This window comes from Quercus suber, unplaced genomic scaffold, assembly GCF_002906115.3.
Source record: "Quercus suber isolate HL8 unplaced genomic scaffold, Cork oak 2.0 scaffold_255, whole genome shotgun sequence".
NCBI lineage: Eukaryota > Viridiplantae > Streptophyta > Magnoliopsida > Fagales > Fagaceae > Quercus > Quercus suber.
Genome location: NW_027069711.1, coordinates 400,306 through 421,595, shown reverse-complemented (window position 1 = coordinate 421,595; position 21,290 = coordinate 400,306). Strand labels below are relative to the sequence as shown.

At 33.4% G+C, this 21,290-nt stretch overlaps 1 protein-coding gene across 2 annotated transcripts; it reads right to left on the bottom strand.

The window, feature by feature from the left end:
- Nucleotides 1-6,026: 6,026 nt before the first annotated feature.
- LOC112002200 (protein DYAD) lies at nucleotides 6,027-12,430 on the bottom strand. 2 transcript variants are annotated; one of them, XM_024034354.2, is made up of 8 exons: nucleotides 12,225-12,430; nucleotides 8,179-8,577; nucleotides 7,720-8,100; nucleotides 7,578-7,626; nucleotides 7,408-7,491; nucleotides 6,920-7,263; nucleotides 6,718-6,835; nucleotides 6,027-6,624 (listed from the first exon to the last, which is right to left on the bottom strand). In XM_024034354.2, the coding sequence occupies exons 2-8, from the start codon at nucleotides 8,490-8,492 to the stop codon at nucleotides 6,499-6,501; spliced, it is 1,416 nt and encodes a 471-aa protein (XP_023890122.2). In that variant the 5' UTR covers nucleotides 8,493-8,577; nucleotides 12,225-12,430; the 3' UTR covers nucleotides 6,027-6,498. The 2 variants fall into 2 exon arrangements, with proteins under 2 accessions (XP_023890122.2, XP_023890121.2); XM_024034353.2 differs by having other exon boundaries at nucleotides 8,179-8,565; nucleotides 12,225-12,429.
- Nucleotides 12,431-21,290: the final 8,860 nt, after the last annotated feature.

Here is a 21,290-nt window from a genome sequence, read left to right as displayed (position 1 = left end):
TTCCCTGATTCAACCCAAAACAAACCCAAGCTGAAATCTCATCACAAATCTGATAATTGAAAACTTAAAAAAAACAAACCAATTCAAACAAATCTAAAAACTCATCATAAATCCAACTCAAAATCAACCCAAAAAAAAAAAACCAATAGAAAACTGATTCGAATAGCCCAAATCAACCCCAGACCCACATTGATGTTGCCGTCACCATTGTCATGGAGGCTCTAGTGGAGTGCTAGCAGCTGCCATGAGTGAGAAAGTGAAAAGACAGATCTCAGATTTGTCTAAAAATGTTGAAAATGGATTAGGATTGACATGGGCTTGTGTTGAAGTGAAGTTTGGAGGTTTGTTTATGGGTTTTCTAGTGAAGAAAGAGGGGAGGAAGAAGAAAAATTGACTAGTGAAGGAAGAGGGGAAAAAAAAAAAAGTGACCGTGTGAGAGAGTAAAGTGTGTTTTGATGTGAATGGTTAGAAATTATTATTATATATATATATATATATAGGTGAAACTACATTATTGGTCCCTGAAGTTTGTCCTGTGTGTATAATTGGTCCTTCAAGTTTGAAGCGAGCACAATTAGTCTCTTAAGTTTTAAAACTGAGTTGTATTGGTATTTTTACTAATTGCTGTTAACGGTGTTACTTACGTGACTAACGAAACAATAACTTGATATTCTTTTTTTGAGCACAATTAGTCTCTTAAGTTTTAAAACTGAGTTGTATTGGTATTTTTACTAATTGCTGTTAACGGTGTTACTTACGTGACTAACGAAACAATAACTTGATATTCTTTTTTAATAATGTGGCATGTTTTTAATTAAAAAATTATAGAAAAGCTATCAGATTCCAAAATATCCATACATTAATTTCTTTCCTTACCACCTTCTCTTTTTCTCTCTAGATTCATAGATAACCCAAATACCCACCCGTGTGCTCCTTTCCTTTCCTCTCTTTCTCTATCACCCATTAATGCTCTCTTATTGATAACTTCAACCCCTTTTTAAAAACACTTCCTATATATCCCACATGAGTTACCTACACCAATTTTCACTGGAAAAACTGAAACTTTTTCATCGCGGTCTTTCTGTACTCATTTCTCTTTGTGGTTTTCTCTACCACCCTTTTCTTCTTTCTTCGTTCCTCACGTCGCCGGAGGCTAAGATTGCCACCTGGGAATCTTGGGCTTCCCTTTATTGGTGAGACTCTACAGCTTATTTCAGCTTACAAGACTGAGAACCCAAAACCCTTTATCGATGAGAGGGTGAACCGGTTCGGCCCCTATGAGAAAAAAAGGGGATGTATAAAACAGGTACTCACTGATAGGAGTAGACTTCTGGTCATATCTGACTTTGAAAAGCAATCATGAAACGATCTAGACTACTTACTACACTACGCTATTTTTTTTCTTTCTTTGAGTCGAAAGCATTCAAGCAAGGAAAGGCAAATGATGAAGAAGAGCCGAGCATCAAACACAGCTTCCCTTCATTTATGTGATTTTTTGAATCCCAACGTTATGAACAAAAGGAGGTGGAAACAAGCTTCAAAAGAAAAGGGCTGGGCTTATGACTGAACAAAAAAAGAATTGAACATGTAAATTTAGTTAGTAATTTTTTAATTAAAAACATGCAACGTGATATACGACACAATTTACTATTTAATTATTGTAATTTTTTTTTTTTTGGTATTTTATGTTAAAAAAACGTTATTTTAGGTTTAGGTGATTTATTTCCTTGTTTTTAGGTGTATTTAATGCTTTTTAGGTTAAATTTGGTTCCTATTATGGTTAGGTATCAATTAGGAGTTATTTTAGATTATATTTTTTGTATGTCAAGTTTTAAGGAGTCCTTAAATAGGCCTCTAAGTTTGTAAACGTTTTTCAGAGACTATTATCAATAAACACAGACATTTTGTCAATTTTCTCTTCTGGTGGATTCTAGATTTATCTCCTTGTGAATTCAGGGAAACCCCTCGTGGATTCGAGTTTACTACCAGAAACTAAAGTTTAGTTTCTGTTCATCAAAGAGAGCATCGTGTGTGCTTCTCTTCAGGCTTCTGCGACATCAGTTGGTATTAGAGTCTTGACTTACCCTGGTCTGATTGCTAACCGGCGAGACGATAACCATCACCACAACAACGAGAATAACTTAACGAGTATTACGTGACGTACAACAAGCACTCACAAATATCTATGCTAGGATGGCGTCGTTGAAGAATGGAACCAATAGGGATAACTGCAACGGAGACATAACTCACGGGCAACCTATTGGTAAGCAAATTTCATATAGACCTTATAAGAGAATTGCAAGTTTTAATGGTTATTTTTTAAAAGAAGATTTTCTTGATTGGTTACTTGATCTAGAGGATTTATTTGACTATGAGAATATTTGTTATGAGAAAAAAGTTGGACTTGCTTTGTATAAACTTAGTAAGTATGCCTTATGTTGGTAGGAACGAGTACAATCTGATAGAATCCGAAAAGGTAAAGACAAAATTCGATCATGGCCAAGGATGAAAAAGATGCTTGCTATCAAATTTTATCCTTTGGATTGTGAAGAAATCTTGTCGTATACAATACAAGATTATTATTGGCCAAGAAGTTCATACTTGAATTATTTTGAAGAGCCAAATATTCCACCGTTAAAGGAAGAATTACATGTTAAAGAAAATATCGTTCTTGAAGAATATGGAGAAGTAAAAGAAGAAATATTGAGATTTATGAGGAAATTAATGAAGGCCTTGTTATAGAAAAAGAACCTAAAATCAAGATTGTGGAGGAGATTAATGAAGACCCTATTATAGAGAAAGATCTTGAGGTTGAGATAGTAGAGACCATTAAAGAAGAAATTATAGAGGAAGTTGTCAACGATCTCGATGAAATCAAGTTAGATGATTGCAACATTCAAACTCCTATTATTTTATTGGAAGACACCGAAACAAAGTTTATTGATTTTATTGGGGTGGAAAGATTTGATTTGATCATTGACTCTTATTTGGTGAATATTGTCAATTACATGAAGATCAAGGGAGAAGAAGTTCAAGTTGCCCAATTAATGACTTTCAAGTTTGGCAAGAAGAAAAAGAAGATGAAGTATTCAACGTATTTGTTCTCTTGGCATGGGAGATTTTAGATTTCAAAGATGAACTCGAGGACGAGTTTGTTTCAAGTGGAAGGGTCTGATGTAGGACACAATTTACTATTTAATTATTGTAATTTTTTTTTTTTTTTTTGGTATTTTATGTTAAAAAAACGTTATTTTAGGTTTAGGTGATTTATTTCCTTGTTTTTAGGTGCATTTAATGCTTTTTATGTTAAATTTGGTTCCTATTATGGTTAGGTATCAATTAGGAGTTATTTTAGATTATATTTTCTTGTATGTCAAGTTTTAAGGAGCCCTTAAATAGGTCTATAAGTCTGTAAACGTTTTTCATAGTTTATTATCAATAAAAAATTCAGACTTGTGTCTTTTGTGTTCTCTGGTGGATTCCAGACCTATCACCTTGTGGATTCAAGGAACCCCTTGTGGATTCAAGGAACCCCTCATGGATTCGAGGTTTACTACCCAAGAACTAATAGTTTAGTTTCTGTCCATCAAAGAGAGCATCGTGTGTGCTTCTCTTCAGGCTTCCGCAACATCACCATGTCATTAAAAAAAATTGTCAAGTCATTGTTCCGTTAGCCACGTAAGTAACACCCTTAACAATAGTTAGTAAAAGGACCAATATAACTCAGTTCTAAAACTTAAGGAACTAATTGTGCTCGCTTCAAACTTGAGGGACCAATTCCGCACATAGGGCAAACTTCAGGGACCAACAATGTAGTTTTGCCTATATATATAATGATTATTTAAATAAAAGAGGGTGTAGAATAGATAAACTGATGTGGATGCTTTGTAAAAATGATAGTGTAAAATAGAAAAAGTGGGATTTTTTTTTTTTTTTTTTTTTGTAAAATAGACTAAAAATTTTAGAAGCATTGATGCAATTGCTCTAATACCCTTCATTCTTATATATATATATATATATAAAAGATGAGTTCAAGTTATAAATAGTGTAACTCTAAAGAGTTACATTTTTTCTAAACCATTGGATTAAAGTAAATCCAACGGTCAAAAAAATACACTCATTAACGCTGATATTTTGATAAGAATCTCATTTATTATCTTTATTTATAACATTCAATACGTATCTCTAATCCCAAAAATAAATATATTTTTCTCTTTATTCTCTCTTTCTCATCCATTACATGTTTCTCTCTCCTCTTTTGCTCTTCCATCTCCATTTTCATAAGAAAATCTAGCATTTCATTCGGCCAAAGACCACATTAACATGCGTAGAGTCTCCACTTCTATAACTTCTGTTCTTATGGGTTATGCACTTATGCTTCACTGCTTAAAACTCAGGAGAACAGCTTTTTCTTCGTCCACAATTGCCCAACTTTAGAAGGATTAGTCTGACTCTCAGCTGAGTTAAGTGCTTGTGTAAAACTTAGTGATAAGTATGGCCTCTTGCACGCCTAAATTCCCTATGCAATGTAGTGTACGACTAAAGCCTCTATTTCTTCTGGCCCTTGCAACAGTTTCATCTTGCAGGCCTGCAAAAGCTCTCACCTTCTCTTCCCTCACAACTACCACACTACGATCCTTGCCATGTATAATTGCTTAATCATTGCGTCATCCGTGTTCTTTTTGTACACTCCCTTCAGTGGTGGCAATAATGAGTGTATACTTGTTTATTGCCACCTTGGTGCTGCAATAATTCATTATACAATCCTTTAAAAGTTGGGAAGTTTTTAATGAATTCGGTAAAACAAACTATATCAAGAAGCTTAATCAATTAAAAATTAAAACTGCCTTTTTTTTATGACAGCATTAACCGAATAATAGCTTCAATTTGGTGTTTTTTTAAGTTTAGAGATAGATATGGAATGTAATAAATAATGGATAATTAATGAAATTCTAATCAGAATATTAGTATTAATGAATGTCTTTTTTGACCATTGGATCTATTTAAATTTAATAGTTTTGAAAATGTAACTTAAACCCATCTCTCTCTCTCTCCGATTTTTATATCCTATACCCGGCATATATGCCGGGTACAGGATATACTAGCTCCTCTCTCTCTCTCTCTCTCTCTCTCTATATATATATATATATATATTATAAAGAATAGATCAGTTCCCATTAATGCATGCGTTGCTTCACGAAATGATTTTCATTTAGGTGACCTATGACACTCCAACAATTCGTATTCGACCATTCCATCAAGAATGAGTAACAACTTTCATCGAAACATATATATATATATATATTATTAGTTTTTTGGCCAATTTGGTGCTTAATAATGAAGTTTACTTATAATCTCTCACATTGAAACCTCACGTTATACATATACTTTCATTACGTGAGTTCAATTTACATCAATTGGACAAAGGCCTTCATCATGTGAGAAATTGGCATCAACAATTCAGCCCGGTTAGGCTTGAATCACTATATGCGAATGGTTCTGATAAAATTAAACGTCTTCCATCTAACGTGCTTGGTTTCAAGAGTCAAGAGGCAAGTCAATACCAAATATTCAACGCCAATTGCAAAAATTGTGCTATATTCCTGATCAAACAATTCATTGTGCTTAGAAAAATTAACAATTTCTGGTCACTCGCAGAGTGGTCTTATTAGTTTCTATTCGTCTAATGAGAATGTCCCAGTTGTTGGGTCTTCAATTCAGTAAGAATTTATACAGATGGCAAAAACAGAAAGGTTTTACAGTTAAGGCCACAGAGAAGGTTCTACCACATCGGGGTTAAACAATAAGGCTTATACGACCATCCACAACAAAACATTATCACATACCACATAATTATACCAGAGCCTTCATCATTGGATTGTGTCGTGTAAATACACAGTTGCCTCTAATGAGAACTTCCAGCTGCATCTCCACATGCTTCCAGTATGTAACAACAATTCCCAGCCCTCTCATCATTATCATCATGATTTTTAGTCTATCATCAATCTATCATAACTCATAACTCATCCATGCCAAGATGCTTTCACAACTATGAATACTGTTGCAAATAAATATATTTATACATCATCACATCAACGAAGAAGAAAATAAATAAGCAAGGCCAACAGGTCATTGATCCCGGTAGAAAAAGCAGATTCCTATAAAAGGTCTAAACCATCCAACAATGGAACCAACTGCTTCCTATGCCTATCTCTGTTAAAAGGCAAAATATCAACAATTTACACCACATAATTAAGTCACGGTTGTTGACAAAGTTGCTCATTAAATTAGGTTGACTGACCTTGCAGGTTAGATATGGAACCTACTGGTTTAAAGATTGAAATTTTGGAGGGAAGGGGGGGGGGGGTTGGGGGTTGGGGTCACGCATTTGACTTGTAATTTCTGTACAAGACCTAAATCCTACTAGTTTAAAAGGTATCTATGCTTCTCCAGGACACGGAGCTAAACACTGACATCCTATGCTATGATTTCCATCTCTTAACAGCTGAAGGGCAGGAGAAAATCTATTTGATTTGATGCCTGCATACAACTCACAGAATTTGAAATCTGCTCCAGCTGCTGCTCCATCTTATCCTTCCACTTAAATAGCTCCATAATCATTTCCTGTCAGAGAAGGTAAAAATGTAAAACCTCTATGGAGTTGCCATATGAATTTAGGTATCAAACTATCCTATACTTATCTGCTTTTCAACATACCTGAAATGGAAGTAACGAGTTATCAATGTCCGACTTTGAATTCGCAGTAGCAGAAGAATCTGGGGTCACATTTGCATGATCTTCCTCTTGCTTCTTGGTCATCAGCTCTGACACATCTCTATTTTGATGCAAAAAAAGGAGGGCACAAGTAAGATCAACCATTACAAATTCTTATAAAATTAGAGGTACCTAGTACAATTACCTTTTCATTTTGGCCATTTCTTCCTTAACTGGCTCTAAATCTCCAGCACAGACAGGGTCCTCAGATGAGCTATTACCAGGCATCATCTGAGGTGGTATGGCTGAGTAGGGAATTTGCAACTGCTTATCATTAAACAGATCTGTGCTCTCATAAAAAGGTACAAGTTCATTCCCCTGGATATTATCTAAGTTACTGCCCTCAAGCCAATCTTCCCATCTTTCAGAATTAGGAGGACTGAAGGTAGTGTCTTGCTTTGATGCCTGTGCGCTGCTCAAAGAATTTTTAATTTCCATCAGCTGCTGCTCAACTTGAGCTTTCCATGCTATCAATTCCTCATGCATCCCCTGTCAACAAACAAAATCCAATGGAGCTTCACCGAGCTGAATTTACAAAAACACGTACTACTGGTCTAAGAGCAAACAAGATTCCATCCTATCATTTCTATCTATCAAATTCTCAGAAGCTGAAAGATGGATGGTAGTGTATACCTTCATTCCCACCAAAGACTTTGTAATCTCCTTCAGGCGTTCATCGACAGTAGCTTTATATTTCAACAGATCCTTGTGCATCAGCTGTCAATAAAATATCCAAATTGGGGTTTCATAAATCAATATTAAAAATAGTAGATTATATTATAAGTGAGATGTTCAAAATTCACCTCCGCATGATCTTGCTCTTGATTCTTGGATACCAGCTCCTGCATATCTCTGTTTATGCAAAAGAACAATTTTAGGGGCAATCCTAATAGCAATGACAATGATTTCCCTTTATGATTAAAATTTTAAGTTCCAAATCACTACCTTCTCAGTTTGACCATTTCTGTTTTAAGCAGCATCAGTTCCCCAGCAGAAACAGTGTCTTGGGAAGGGCCATTACCTGCCCTCATATCTGGTGGAACCCAGTAAGGATCCTGCCACCCAGCCTCCCGCCGAATATTAACCAGTTCAGCACTCTCTAGCCAATACTCCATTATTCCATTAGGGCTGAAGCACCGCCGGAACCGCTCAGTCCCATCTGATGACACCTTACCGTCAATGTGCTTCAGTAAGTGGTCTAGCAGTCCTGTGTCACCAACACATTTACGAGCAGCAGTTCTCAGAGCTGGACGGGAAATTGGGTTCCTAAAGGTTGCTCCTTCAGCCTTCAAGACCTCAAACATATATTTCTCTGCCAGTTTGTACCTGCATGACACATACTCCAATCACCATGATAGATTAACATAAACACCAATTGTTGGGGCAATAATAAATGGTTTTCACCTCTCAGCAGACCATCTTTCTACACGGTTGATCTTCCTTAGATTACGGTTACTTTGAATACTTTGACTACTATTATATCTACTGCCTTGGCTTTCCTCCACACGTAATGCTGCTTTCATCTCTATAAGTTGACTACGGCCCAATCGCTTTCTCTTCCGAATTTCTGGAATCACCAGAGGTTCAGCTTTAATAACTGCTTTAACATCATCCTTTGAATCTACTTCCTCAGCTATGCTTGATGAAAGTTGAGGCTTTTTTTCTCCACGTACACTGATGCACGCAACCTGCATGCGACCAGCCTGTGCATGTGCCATCTCGGTGTCTTTTAGCTAATAGTAATCCAGCTCTTCTTAAAGGCTCCACTCAGTTTTCCAGAAATGTTATGTACTGCAAAAGCAACTGCAACATGAGAGAATGCTAAAATACCTGAGTTGTGCATTTTCTGACCAAAAAAGAAGCTTTATGTTAATTGCATATTAACTTTAGAGCAAAAATGTATCACATGGTTACACTAAAAAAATGAATCCTCTTGATAAAATCATCAAATGTTGAACACTTGCACAACATGACATAAGAAAGGGAGAGGTGGTGGTCATTCTTTATTACAACAAAATCCCTTAGTCTGACGACAGTACTCAAATCCCAAAAGCATCGTTCTTTTTGTTACCCTATACATACAACAATCTGTGATAGAAATTTCTCCAGATGATCTCTCTCTTTTCTCTTATAAAAGAAAAAATGTTTTCGTTTTTTTATAAGAATGTGGTATCTTTGCAAATATATATATATATATATATATTTTTTTTTTTTTTTTTGATAAGTAAGAATGATACATATACGAAAGGCTACTCTATGCATGAAGAACATACAGCAAACCCAGAAAATACAAGAAGAAGAAAACAAAGAAAAAACAAAAAAGAAAACCAATCAACATATTAATTACAAAGAGAAAGAGAACTAAGGAAAGAAGGGAGAGAATCACTAGTCGTGAGTCCCCATGCCTGAGACCAATCAAAAAGAGTTCCACTAAAAGAAGCAAGCATCTGATCACCGAAACTATCCAAATCCTCAAAAGTCCGCCGATTCCGTTCCTTCCAAATACACCAAAGGATGCACAATGGAACTAAATTCCAAATCTAAGACAAGTGCTTCCCCAACCAATTCCACTAGATGGAAAAAAAAATTTCAAAGTAACCAATAAATGGGAAGAAACCAAAACAGAATGTACATAATCAAATTTCGTATTCGTTTTTCCTTTTTAGGTGGCATATGTGATAAGGAAACCACAGGATAACTCAATAAATAAACGCTTGTTAGCTACCAGGACACTGAAGTAGATAATATGATATTTGAAGTAATTCAGAAAATCTATCTCTAGCCCTCCTCTACCATGATTATATCCCTGCAATTAATTACAAAGATTAAAACACAGTAGTTCATGTCTAGAGTTGAAATTGGCAAAGAGAGAATGTGACTCAATGAATTAACATCTCCTCAAAATAAGGAGCATTCAGCTTTTATTTAATCTCTCTCTTTGCTTTCAATCCATGCCTTAGAAATTATTAGTAGATTCAAAACCTATTCCTCCCAGCAACAATTCTGCATCTATTGGCTATCTAAACTCGAGTTTTTTAGGTGCTCCTAAATTACCAAATTTGGCTCCTATACTTGAACTTTCCTTTTATAAGGTTAAAATCATCTTATTTTCTTTTTTTGTCAGAGTCCCTAGTCATGATGACAATTTTTTAAAGACATCTTATTGCACTCTTGTAGTTAAGAATATAACCAAATACAATTTTTTTTTTATTAGTAATAATGCTACATTGAAAAAAATGAAATCATACAAGGCATCAAAGCACAAAAACAGTGTAATACCAGCATTACAACTAAACTATGATGCATGGAAACTACAACTATCAAGCAAAATCCACCAACAAATTAAAAGTACAAACACCAGAAGCATTTGTCCACTAATCAAATACAAAGTTCAGTAACCATATGCATAATGCAAAATTCATCAAAAATCTTAAGCTGAAGCAAAAGTTCCTGTAAAAATCATCTGTGAAAACTAAAAAATTCAGCAAAAACCACAAAAGCCAAAGCATTAAGTAAAATTGGCAAACAAGATCAATCTAATAGTAGTAACAAGATAGAAGAGAGTAATTGAACAAGATTAAGAAGCATATTAATGCTATTTACAATGTATACATTGAACTCCAAAAAAAATAGTCAAACCTATCAGATACATATATTAATTTCCATATTTTAACAAATCATAAAATTCCATCTAAATACTACACATTAATAGCTAAACAGGCACAGAGCTCGTGGAACAAGACAAGAAGAATAAAAACATGCTCAGGAATGGTCCTCTTGTGACTTATTGCATATTTCTCAAGTTATATGCCTTTTCCTATTAGCAAAATCTTCAGCAATAAAAATTATAAAAACTTTGAAACAACTACAACCATAAATAGTCCATCTAGGATTGAAAATTAAAATTCATTTCTTTTGTTTTCATATCATGTTTGCTGATGAGAGTATTAAAAATTATAAAATTAGACAAAATACCCAAAACTTATTAAGCTTGTTTCAGACTTAGTTCAGGTTCTCTCAATTTTCCCCCTTTCAATACAGAGAGGAAACTGCCAAAAATATATATATATGGGAAGAATTGGGGTTGATGGTCAATGAGGAGGTTAGGAGTACCATGGATGTAGCTCATAGAAAAGTATTAGGGCCAGATGGGAGAGATTTCCCGTAGAGGATGGTGCTCAGGTGAGGTTTTGGCATGTGGGGAGACAATTATTGAAAGAGATGAACCCAAAATTGTACAACATTGCAACTAGCAAGGATGCCTCAATTAACTCTTACTTGGAGATTAAACACCGGAGTCAATTGAATCTATGTTTTACTATCTTGTGCTGCAATATCTCAAGTAGCAAACATCTTAATCACATGAGGTTAAGATTGAATAGTGATAATAAATTTCATCTTTGATCACATTATGAGGCTTTCAGGGGCCCATGAGATGTGATGTTTCCATGAAAAGCATCTGGTGGTGCAAAGGCTCTGAAAAACGATGTCTTTCTTTATGTATAAAACAAAATGTGGAAAGATTCCAATAGGTGACAATCTCATTAAGAGAGAAATCACTTTGGTAAATTGGTAGTGGTAAGACTGAGGACCATTTGTTGCTGCATTGCAACAATGCAAATGAATTGTGGGCTTTTGGAGTCCATTGGGTAATATATCCAAGAATGTTTTTGTGCTCTAGTCTATGGTAAGAGGAATTGGTTTGGTAAACCTTATGTGTATATATATCCTGTGATAGAACTCCTCTTTAATAAAACTTATTACTTTCTAGCTAAAACAATATAAAATTTATTACTTATCAAAAAAATAGATAAATAACCCCTGTACATCCTTAGCGTGATAGTCACTCCACAAGTACAAAGTTCTTGTGGGGTGGGGAGCAAGGGCCGCTATTCAAGTCTCCAAACTCACTCATATATACTTTGGATTGAGTTAGAGTAAAATTTCTATCTTTAAAAAAAAAAAAAATATATATATATATATATATATATATATATAAATAGATAAATAAATAATAAGACTCAAACTTTTATATTTTCCTTTGTATTTCATAGGTTTTTCAGCAGCCAAACAGAACCATAAGAACAAACCAAGCAAGCGAAGCGAGGGAAAAAAAAGCATTGAAATTCGTATTTAAAAACCATAACGAGCCATTTATATAGCATAAGAAAATAAGAAAACGAACCAGAGTCCAAGAACAACAGAAACCCCAAAACAGAAACAACAACAACAACAACAAAGAAAAAAGAAAAAACAAATTTAGGGGTTTACAAAACCCTAAAACACAAATGGGTCCTAACCTTAAAGTCCTCAACATTGAAAACCAACCCGCAAAAACCCAAAATTCAGATACAAATCTACAATCTTGCTACTCACATAACACTAAAACAAATAAACCTCCCCAAAAATCAGAGAAAAAAAAACTAGAGAGAGAGAGAAAGAGAGAATACCTCTGGGTTTGAAGCATTAAAACGCAGCGTTTTGAGTTGTTAAAGCAAAAAAGAGAAATGGGTGTTTTGGATTTTGGAGAAGATGAAGAAGAAGATGAAAGGAGAGAGAGAGAGAGAGAGAGAGAGAGAGAGTGATGAGGGTTTTAGGGAGAGGCCGACACTGTGTCTGTCTCTCACTCTCACTCAGTGTAAAAATGTGTAAAGCCAAATAAAATATAAATTTTAAAATATAAAAGTAATTTCTTCAAAATCAAGAAAAAATAAATTAAATACCGCTTTCCTAAACCCTAACCGCCAAAATCTCTAAAACCCTTTGGCCTTTACATCTACAAAAATAAATAAATAATAATATATTAGTATTTACGTCAAATGCTTAATAATAATTTAATATTAATAACAAGCCAGGATTCTTATATTTGAATACTGCTTATTTGCTAAAAACTGAGAATTTATTGTTGAAAATATTATAACAAAATAATTTTTAATTGTGTAAATTAGTACTGTAGGACTCAAAAATGCATTAGTATGCGCATTTTTTGGCTACGCTGGTATCCATACTCACGCTTAGGTTGGGTTTGGGAAGAGCGTTTTGTGTTTCCCAGACTTAGCCTTTTTTTAGTGGGTCTCATGCATTGTTCATGAGATCCGCAAATACTTTTTTTCAAAAAAACAATTTTAAAATTGGGTCTCATGGTATTATTTATACATTTAAAAAATTATTTTGTTATAATATTTTTAATTTTTAATTTTTAATAATAAACAATATCTAAGTAGACCATTAATATAAGGTGCTGTTACTATTGCTATTCCTACGTTGGTGTGGGAGTGAGAGTGGGAGTGGGAACAATATAATAATAAAAAAGATACTCTTTTCTTCAGGCCAAATTGGGGCCAACAAAAAAAGAGGAAAAAGAAACAATGGTTGTTTGATCATGTGAAAAGAGTGAGAAAACTCATTTTACCCTGACCCTGGCCAGGCGTATCTATTTCCATGCAAATGTATGATTTTCTGCAATCATGAATAATCGTAGGCCTTACATTTTAATGATGATATAATATTTTAACAACTCAATTTCGGCCTATGGGTACCACATGCCTTTTTTTCTTTTTTCCTTTTAATTTTAAGAGTCACAATTCTTGAGATTTCCCAAATGATGACAAGCTTATTTTATTATTATGAAAAGAAGTACGTAATTTTGTACACTCTGTTGTTACTTGTTACCTTCTAAACTCGAGTCGAGGGAGTGATAAGTTTTATCCTAATCTCATTTCAAAAACACAACATCAGAAAACGATAAGCTTTTTAAATGGAAATACATACCTTTTTTTTTTAACAAGATGCTGGCAAATCATTTCCAAGATAAGATACATCTAAACCTGAATTCTACGTATAGTTATCTTAAAGAATCCTGTGAATCACTATATATGTTATATGAAATTTGTTAAAAAAAAACCATTTTCTCAAAAAAAAAAAATGTAAAAACCCAAATAAAGTTAAACAATTTAATATGGATGATTATATATAACTAATGAAGAGTTGACAATTAAAAAGCACTTTTGAAAAGTCACTAATGTTGGGACACATCACTATAAAATGTTACCAAGGCTATCACTAGCCGTTACAGACTCTAAAGTCTCGTTTGAGAGGAGGGAATGGAATAAAATTGAAAGGAATGAAAAAAAATCATTTTAGAATATTCATCCATTCCCTTGTAAGGAAGTTTTAATTGAGGGAATGAAAAGCTCATTCCCTTGTTTAGGAGTTTAAATGGGAGGGAATGGAATAGTATGAGGGAACACTCATTCCTCTCTATTCTCTTAAAATCTCAAATTTTTATTCTCCTCGAAATTAAGAGGAATGGGAGGGAATGGAATTAGAATTAATTATTTTTTTACTAAAACTCCCAAAATACCCCTATATATTCAACTCTTTATTTTAAAATAGGGGTCTAATAGTAATATTATCATAAAATGATTTCATTCCATTCCCTCCATGTTACTCCCAAATATGATTACTTACATTCCATTCATTTTCATTCATTTCCATTTCTTTATTTTAAAACATCCAATTAAGGTTACTTAAATCCATTCCATTCCATTCATTTCCCTTACTTAAATACATTCTATTCCTTTCCATTCACTTATAATCATTCCATTCCATTCTATTTCATTCCCTTATAAACTCCCAAACGGAGCCTAAGTGACTCGTTTCCCTTTTTATTTTCTACATAAAATACACTTTCTATAATTGTATTGCTCGAGTGAGAATGCAACTTCACTTGAGAGAATTATTTAGTCCGTGACTTAAATTTTAGATTGTTGAAAAACACAATATGTTTAACTTAATTTATTAGCCAAGTTGTTACTTAGGTTAATTATTCAAATCTAGGTTAAACAATCATCACATGTAACAAATATAGCGGAAAAGTAAATAACACAAGATGTGATGACCTAGAAAAACCAATAAAATAACTCATTTCAAGGTAAAAAAACGAGGAGGGGGGACTATCCCAAGAGAACAATCCACTATATCAAGTTGAGATTTACAATCAAGAATAACAATTTGTAGTAAATCTAACATAGTTACCAAACTGGACTCTGAACTTCACAGACTTCCTTGATCTGGATCTGTTCTCACATTATCCACATGTTCATGCCTTGATCTTCAATATACTTGATAGCTGAAGGCTTGGTTGCAACTTTACTTCACCAGTACTAGCAATATGGATTTCATCTCTAGTAGGTACTTGTAGAGTTAGAAGGTATAGAACCTCATAGATATCACAAGAGTAACTCTCAAGACTTGAGAAACATGTATTAGGGTTTCCCTTTTATGCTTAGGAGTATTGAACTCAAACTCTAAACAGCTCTCGAGCTATTAGGCTTTAATTAAAATTCTACATATCGCAGTTCGATCGGTCAAGGCTTCTCTTTGATCGGTCAAGCTTGACAGATTTTCAATTCTTCTTTCAGCAGCTTGAATGTTCTTGAATTTTGATTTGTATCAACTTGAGCAATGTCTAAAACACTTCAAAGACACTAAGATCTTATATTAGACATGTTTTTGTTCTCAGTTTGCTAACATACAACAAATTTAGTTCCTAAAAATTTATGCCTAAATATTTAGAACATAACAAGTTCATCTATCCCTTGTTTGTATCTCGCTCAAACGAACTTTAAATAGAAAATTTGTGTCCTTTGCTCGTCCCTTGCTCAAGTGAAACTCAATCTCACTTAAGCAATATTCTTAAACTCAGTTTTAATTTTAATTGGTTTTCATTCTTCTACATTTTAAGTAGGATATTCTCATATATTACAACATATATGTATATATACTTATATATTTCTATTAACTAAATAGAAAAAGAGGCGCAATGCCTCTACAGTGCCATTTTGGTTTGTTGAGCCACTTTGTCTTCTTTTTTTTTTTTCTTTTTTTTCTTTGTTTTTTTTTTCAAGTCTTCTGGTTGTGCTTTTTTTTTTCCTTATATATATATATATATATATTGTTATACTAACACAACAAATTTCATAATATTTTCACAATTATTGAGGTGTCAATTTCTTATAAGTCAAAATAAAATAATAAAATATGAAATTGTGACAGCCAAAACTAAAAATAAATGTTTTGTGAAAATGTTATGACACTTGTTAGGTGAATGTGTAAAAGCTACAGTACTTTTAATTTGTTCAATACGTACTTTTTTTTTTAGCCATCGATTTGTGCTCTTTTTTCTACTAACTATATAAAAAGAGGCAATGTCACTACAGTGCCCCTTTTGGTGTAGTAAGCCATTTTTGTTTTCCCCCAAGTTTTGAATAGTTGCTACAATGCCACTTTGGTTTGTTCAAGTGGCATCGTAGCTACAATAGCTACAACCTTTTTTCTTTTCCATTTTTTTTTTAGTCTTCCATTTGTACTTTTTTTTTTCCTTTTAAATATTTATAAGAATCCACATATATATATTGTTATACTGACACAACAAATTTCACAATATTTTCACAATTATTGAGGTGTCAATTTCTTATAAGTCAAAATAAAATAATAAAATATGAAACTGTAACCAACTACAACTGGGAATAAATGTTTTGTGAAAATGTTGTAACACTTGTTAGATGAATGTATTAAAACTACAGTACTTTTGGTTTGTTCAATATGTACTTTTCATCTTCTTTTTCTTTTCTTTTTTCGTCATCGATTTGTGTTCATTTTTCCTATATATAAAAAGAGCGAATAGGCTCATGAATAGTGTTATGAACTGTATTTTTGGTTTAGTGATTTGCCTTTTTCCTTCCTTTTTTTCCTTCAAGTTCACCAACTTGGTTTGAGCTTATTTTTTTTTCTTTTAAAGGATCTTTATATGTTTACTTTTTACTTGTAATGTAAGCTTACATTGTATACAAACAAAAAATAGCAAATATATTTGAAAAAAAAAAAATTGTACAAATTTTGCAAATGTGTACAACATTTACCAATTTTTATGTGTTTACAATATAAATTTACATTGTAAGTGCAATGTATATTTATATATATATATATAGATATATATATTGTAGGGTCAAGATTTGTGGCCTAAGCCCAAAAGATCTGGAGTATGAGCCCAATGAACCCAAGACAATGAATTTGTAGAGAGTGGGTGAAAGAGTTGGGCTAATGGTGAATTAAACAACGTTCAATAATGGTTTTAATGATGAATCAATGTAAGAACAAACTTAAAAATTGAATATAACCCTGTCCGAAGAGACAAACTTGTGCATGTATCATTCTTATAAATCTCCTAGCCCTCCCTCCTCTAGGAGACCTCTTACATTATATATATATATATATATATATCTTTCTAGATCATCTTAATCGTACACTTGTTAGTCATCTGAGCCTTCACTTAAGTGTATATCCCATCTAGCATCTTCTGTGGTTCTCTGTGAGTGGTGGTGGTTGAGAATGCACTGTTCAGAGGATTTTCTCCACATTAATGCGGCTAGAAAAGTTGTTGCAATGCATTTAATGTGGTGGTAGCAGCTTTTCCTCTAGATATTTATCCATTCTTATCATCTCTATGCACGCCTGCGGTTTATCCTTATCATTGGAACCGTTAGAAAGGTCACTCGAATCTCCCGGGTACTTGCTTAACTGAGATTATTTATATCCGAGGACAACACACTCCCCAGACTATTGATGCTCTCTTCGGACTATGTTCCTCGATCATTTCCAGGTATATCTCCCCCACCTGGGGTCTTTCTCAATTGTCTATTTCTCTTCAGACAAACTTTTAGTCTTCAAATAAGGCCTTATGCCCAATATGTAAATTTGGGCTTTTATCCCCACATATATATATATATATATAAATAGTGAATTAGAAAAGTTACAGTAATTTCGCTACAATAATTTTGGTTTGTTTAACTTTTACTGTTTTGTTGGCCTTTTTTGTGTGAAAAATGTTAAGACATCTTGATGTTGTTACAATATTTTCAAAACTGCTGAGCTGTCAATTCTTTACAAGTTAAAATAAAATAAAACAAAATTATAAAGGTATTATAAAAATGTTGAGTCATTCTGTTGTGTTTTTAGGAATTTTTTGTTGGTTTAATCAATTTTGTTGAGCCAAAATTCACTGTTCCACATACAACTTTCTTGGGTTGATTTTTTGTATATTTTTTTCTTTACACACTATTTTAAGTAAAAACACATAGTTTTGCACACAAAAACAAAAATAAAAACTTAGGAAAAAACATTTTTCATCCTTTATGTCTTGGGCAGTTTACAATTTTTCCTTAAACTTTAAAATCAAGCAATTTTTCCCTTAATATTTTGGAAAATAGCAAATATGTCATATTGTTATTCTCTCAGTTAAACCCTAATGAAAGTTTATGATTCTTAAAATATTTTATTGTGTAATGTCTAAATTACTCCTACTAAAATTTAACATCCTAAAAATTTTCTTTACGTATTTTGAGTTTTAAATGATAAAAATTCTTAGAAAGTTAGAATGATGATATTCGATGACACAAGCCTTTTGCTATTATTTTTTATTTATTTTTTAATTCCTTAAGAAAACTTAGTTGTTTATTGTTGGAAGATGATGAAATTCATTATCATTCTTAAAAGTTTTTAGAAAATAAATATATTGTCTTAAGCAAGTAGGTACTAAAAAATTATTATAGTTAAATAAATATTTATATGTTAAATAGCTACCCTAACTTTGTGGTTGATCAAAATTCTTAGACGAATGAGATTAACTTTTTACGACATAATTATCAAAATTCTTAAAATTAATATCTCTTTTGATTAAAGTAAATCTCTATATACTTTAAAAATCAAATAATTCATATTTTTGTTTTGTAATATAAATAAAATCTAGAATTGACCTTAATTACTACAATACTTTTTTTCCACAGCAAGCACGTGCTGCCCTAACTAGTACAACATAAAAGGCCCAAACGTTGCATCTAAAGCCGCATATAACTACCTAATAGATAGTATCTATAAGGTCTCTTTCTTGTTTTTCATTCATAAATATGAGATTTGGTTCCAAAAATTTTTTTTTTTTTTTTTAAGTTTGAATGTAACTAAATTAATATACTTGAGGACGCCAATAGTAAGTTGTGGTCATATTTAGTAGTGGGGCTTTTTATTATGCTTGTGTCATTATCTAATATATGATATAGTGTAGCGTTTTAAATATTATACACTATGGGTGGCACTATAAATAATAAGGTTAGGTCCCCTTTCTGTTAGGAACCTAGTGGTTCCTAATGGGGATGGATAGGAATTGTAGGGGAATTGATAGAACTTGTAGAGAAATTGACTTAATTCGAGGTAGTCACCCTTCATAGAGAAACATTAAGAGAGAGGGAAAAAAGAAAGGCACTAAGTAAACAATTGGTTTATTCTTCATTGATTGAAATGTGATTACAAGTAAGTATTTATAGAACTATAAACTATTCTATTGGCCCACATGGCCTTATTTTAATGGTTCTATTATTCCCCATGTGAATTAATAATTTCAACATGTGTTAAATATGATTAACATGCTTGGAATTGTAACTAATTAAATGCAACATTACAACAATTATTATCTATATACCTATAGGAGTTCCTAACACTCTCCAATCTTGAAGGTTAGACAAATCCAAGGGCTCATTAACTAAGGTGGCTTGCCCCATCTAGAATGGGTCTCCCCCCAAATTGGCTGGGGGAGGGGGTTGGGGGGAGGGACAAGGAAGAGCTCAGAAAAGACGACCAAAGGAGAGCTGAGCCAAAAACTAAAGGAAAGCTTAGTAGAGAAATGCTTAACCAAGTTGACTACAAAAGAGATTAGCACAGAAAAGTTGAGGAAAGATTACTAAAGGAGAGCTCAACCAAGATGACCAGACAAGAGATTAATAGACAATTGCTCAACATAGAGGAACTTATTAGGGAAGAGAGAGAATCTAGATGTCGCAAATAATAGGTACCTCGATTACACCTTTTTGACATTAATATACCATGTTTTGATGTTGTTTTGAGAATATCGGTTCTTAAAAATGAACACATATAAACGATCAACCTTGCATACTAGGTCATAAGAATGAACATAGCCACAAGATTGGTTGAGTTCATAAAAATGACCACAGTCGCAACATTGGGAAAACAAACCAGATCATAAGAATGCATGCAACCTCATTGTCCGAACAAACTAGGACCTAACAATTACCAAAGCCACAAAATTAGACAATCAAACTAGGCTTTAAGATTGACAATGACCATAACCACGAGACTTCTTTGAGTAAATTAGGTCATAAGAATGACCATAAGCAAGAGATTGGAAAAGCAAACCAAGTCATAAGAATGATCACAACCACCAGATTGGCAAGAATACTAGGATCTAAGAATGACTGCAACCATGGGATAGGTAGACTAGAACAAGATTTAAGAATGACTACAACCAGAAGAGTGACCGAGCAGAGCGAGTCATGAGAATGACCACAATCATGAGATTAGCTAAGCAGATCGAAAACCCAAAACAAGAGCCAAAATTTCCCAAGGTTTCAAAGAGAAAACTGGTTGTATTATCCAAACAATAGAATGAAGAAACCCAAGCATTAAGTGCAAGGCAAGGAGCAAAACAAGTAGACCTCCTAAATAAATAAATAAAGTACAAAAGTACCCTCAGAACATGAGATTCCCTCCTCCATCAGACACATCAGGCTCAAGAATGAGATAAAGTATATTATGAGCCACTCTCTCCAGGATAGCACTCTTGTTTGGTGGGACTAACCAATGGATGAATGACACATGTAAAAATAAGCCAAGTCAACATTATACTACCAATACAACCTAAAACACAATCTTACCCCTCAAAATTTTAAAAGCCTGCTAGCTAGCTAGATTTTTCCTCTTCCTCTAGAATCTAAGAACATAATTTCCCTTTTCATCTGTCTCTCTCTCTCTCTTCCATTTTAGCCATTGTCTTTAAGGTTTTGACAACTCGCTTATTCTTACTAATATAAAAGGAGTTATGATCTGCAAATCTAGGCAACCAAGTTGATATGAACTTCACCAACAATTGTGATGAAACCCGATAACAATGATGGTTTGGAACCCTAAGTTCATGTAGACAAGATTTGTTGAGCCTTGACCCGTCACCTAACTAGATGAAAACCAAGACTACGATAGAATTGAAACGCCACACCAAGAATTCCTAAGAATCTCTCAAGAATCAAAGGTGATAAGTTTGGTTGTTTGAACACCACAAGATTAACTTGATAAGTTCAAGAGTTCTTTTAAGAACCAAGAGGATCACAAGACTCACAAGGAGAATAATTTTCTGAATCAAATCTGTCTTCTTTTCAAATTCGTACTACCAAATTTATACTTGGAACCACCCTCCAAGAATAGGTAAAAATCATAATTACAACTTCAAAAACAACACCAAACATTAATCTAATCAAGTTCCCACGTTTTTTAGTTGTCTAGGACTTCTAAAGGCAGTCAAAATTAGCTGAATGACTAGAATTAACGTGCCCATCCAATACCAAGACATCTTCCCATTTAATATCCTTGGAACTTAACAAATTCACACCCTT

Coding starts and splice junctions, on each gene's coding strand:
- LOC112002200 (XM_024034354.2), bottom strand. CDS start 8,492: ATGGCACATGCACAGGCTGGTCGCATGCAGGTTGCGTGCATCAGTGTA. Junction 8,101..8,178: donor GAAAGATGGTCTGCTGAGAG/GTGAAAACCATT, acceptor TGTGTCATGCAG/GTACAAACTGGCAGAGAAAT. Junction 6,836..6,919: donor GAAATGGCCAAAATGAAAAG/GTAATTGTACTA, acceptor GCATCAAAATAG/AGATGTGTCAGAGCTGATGA.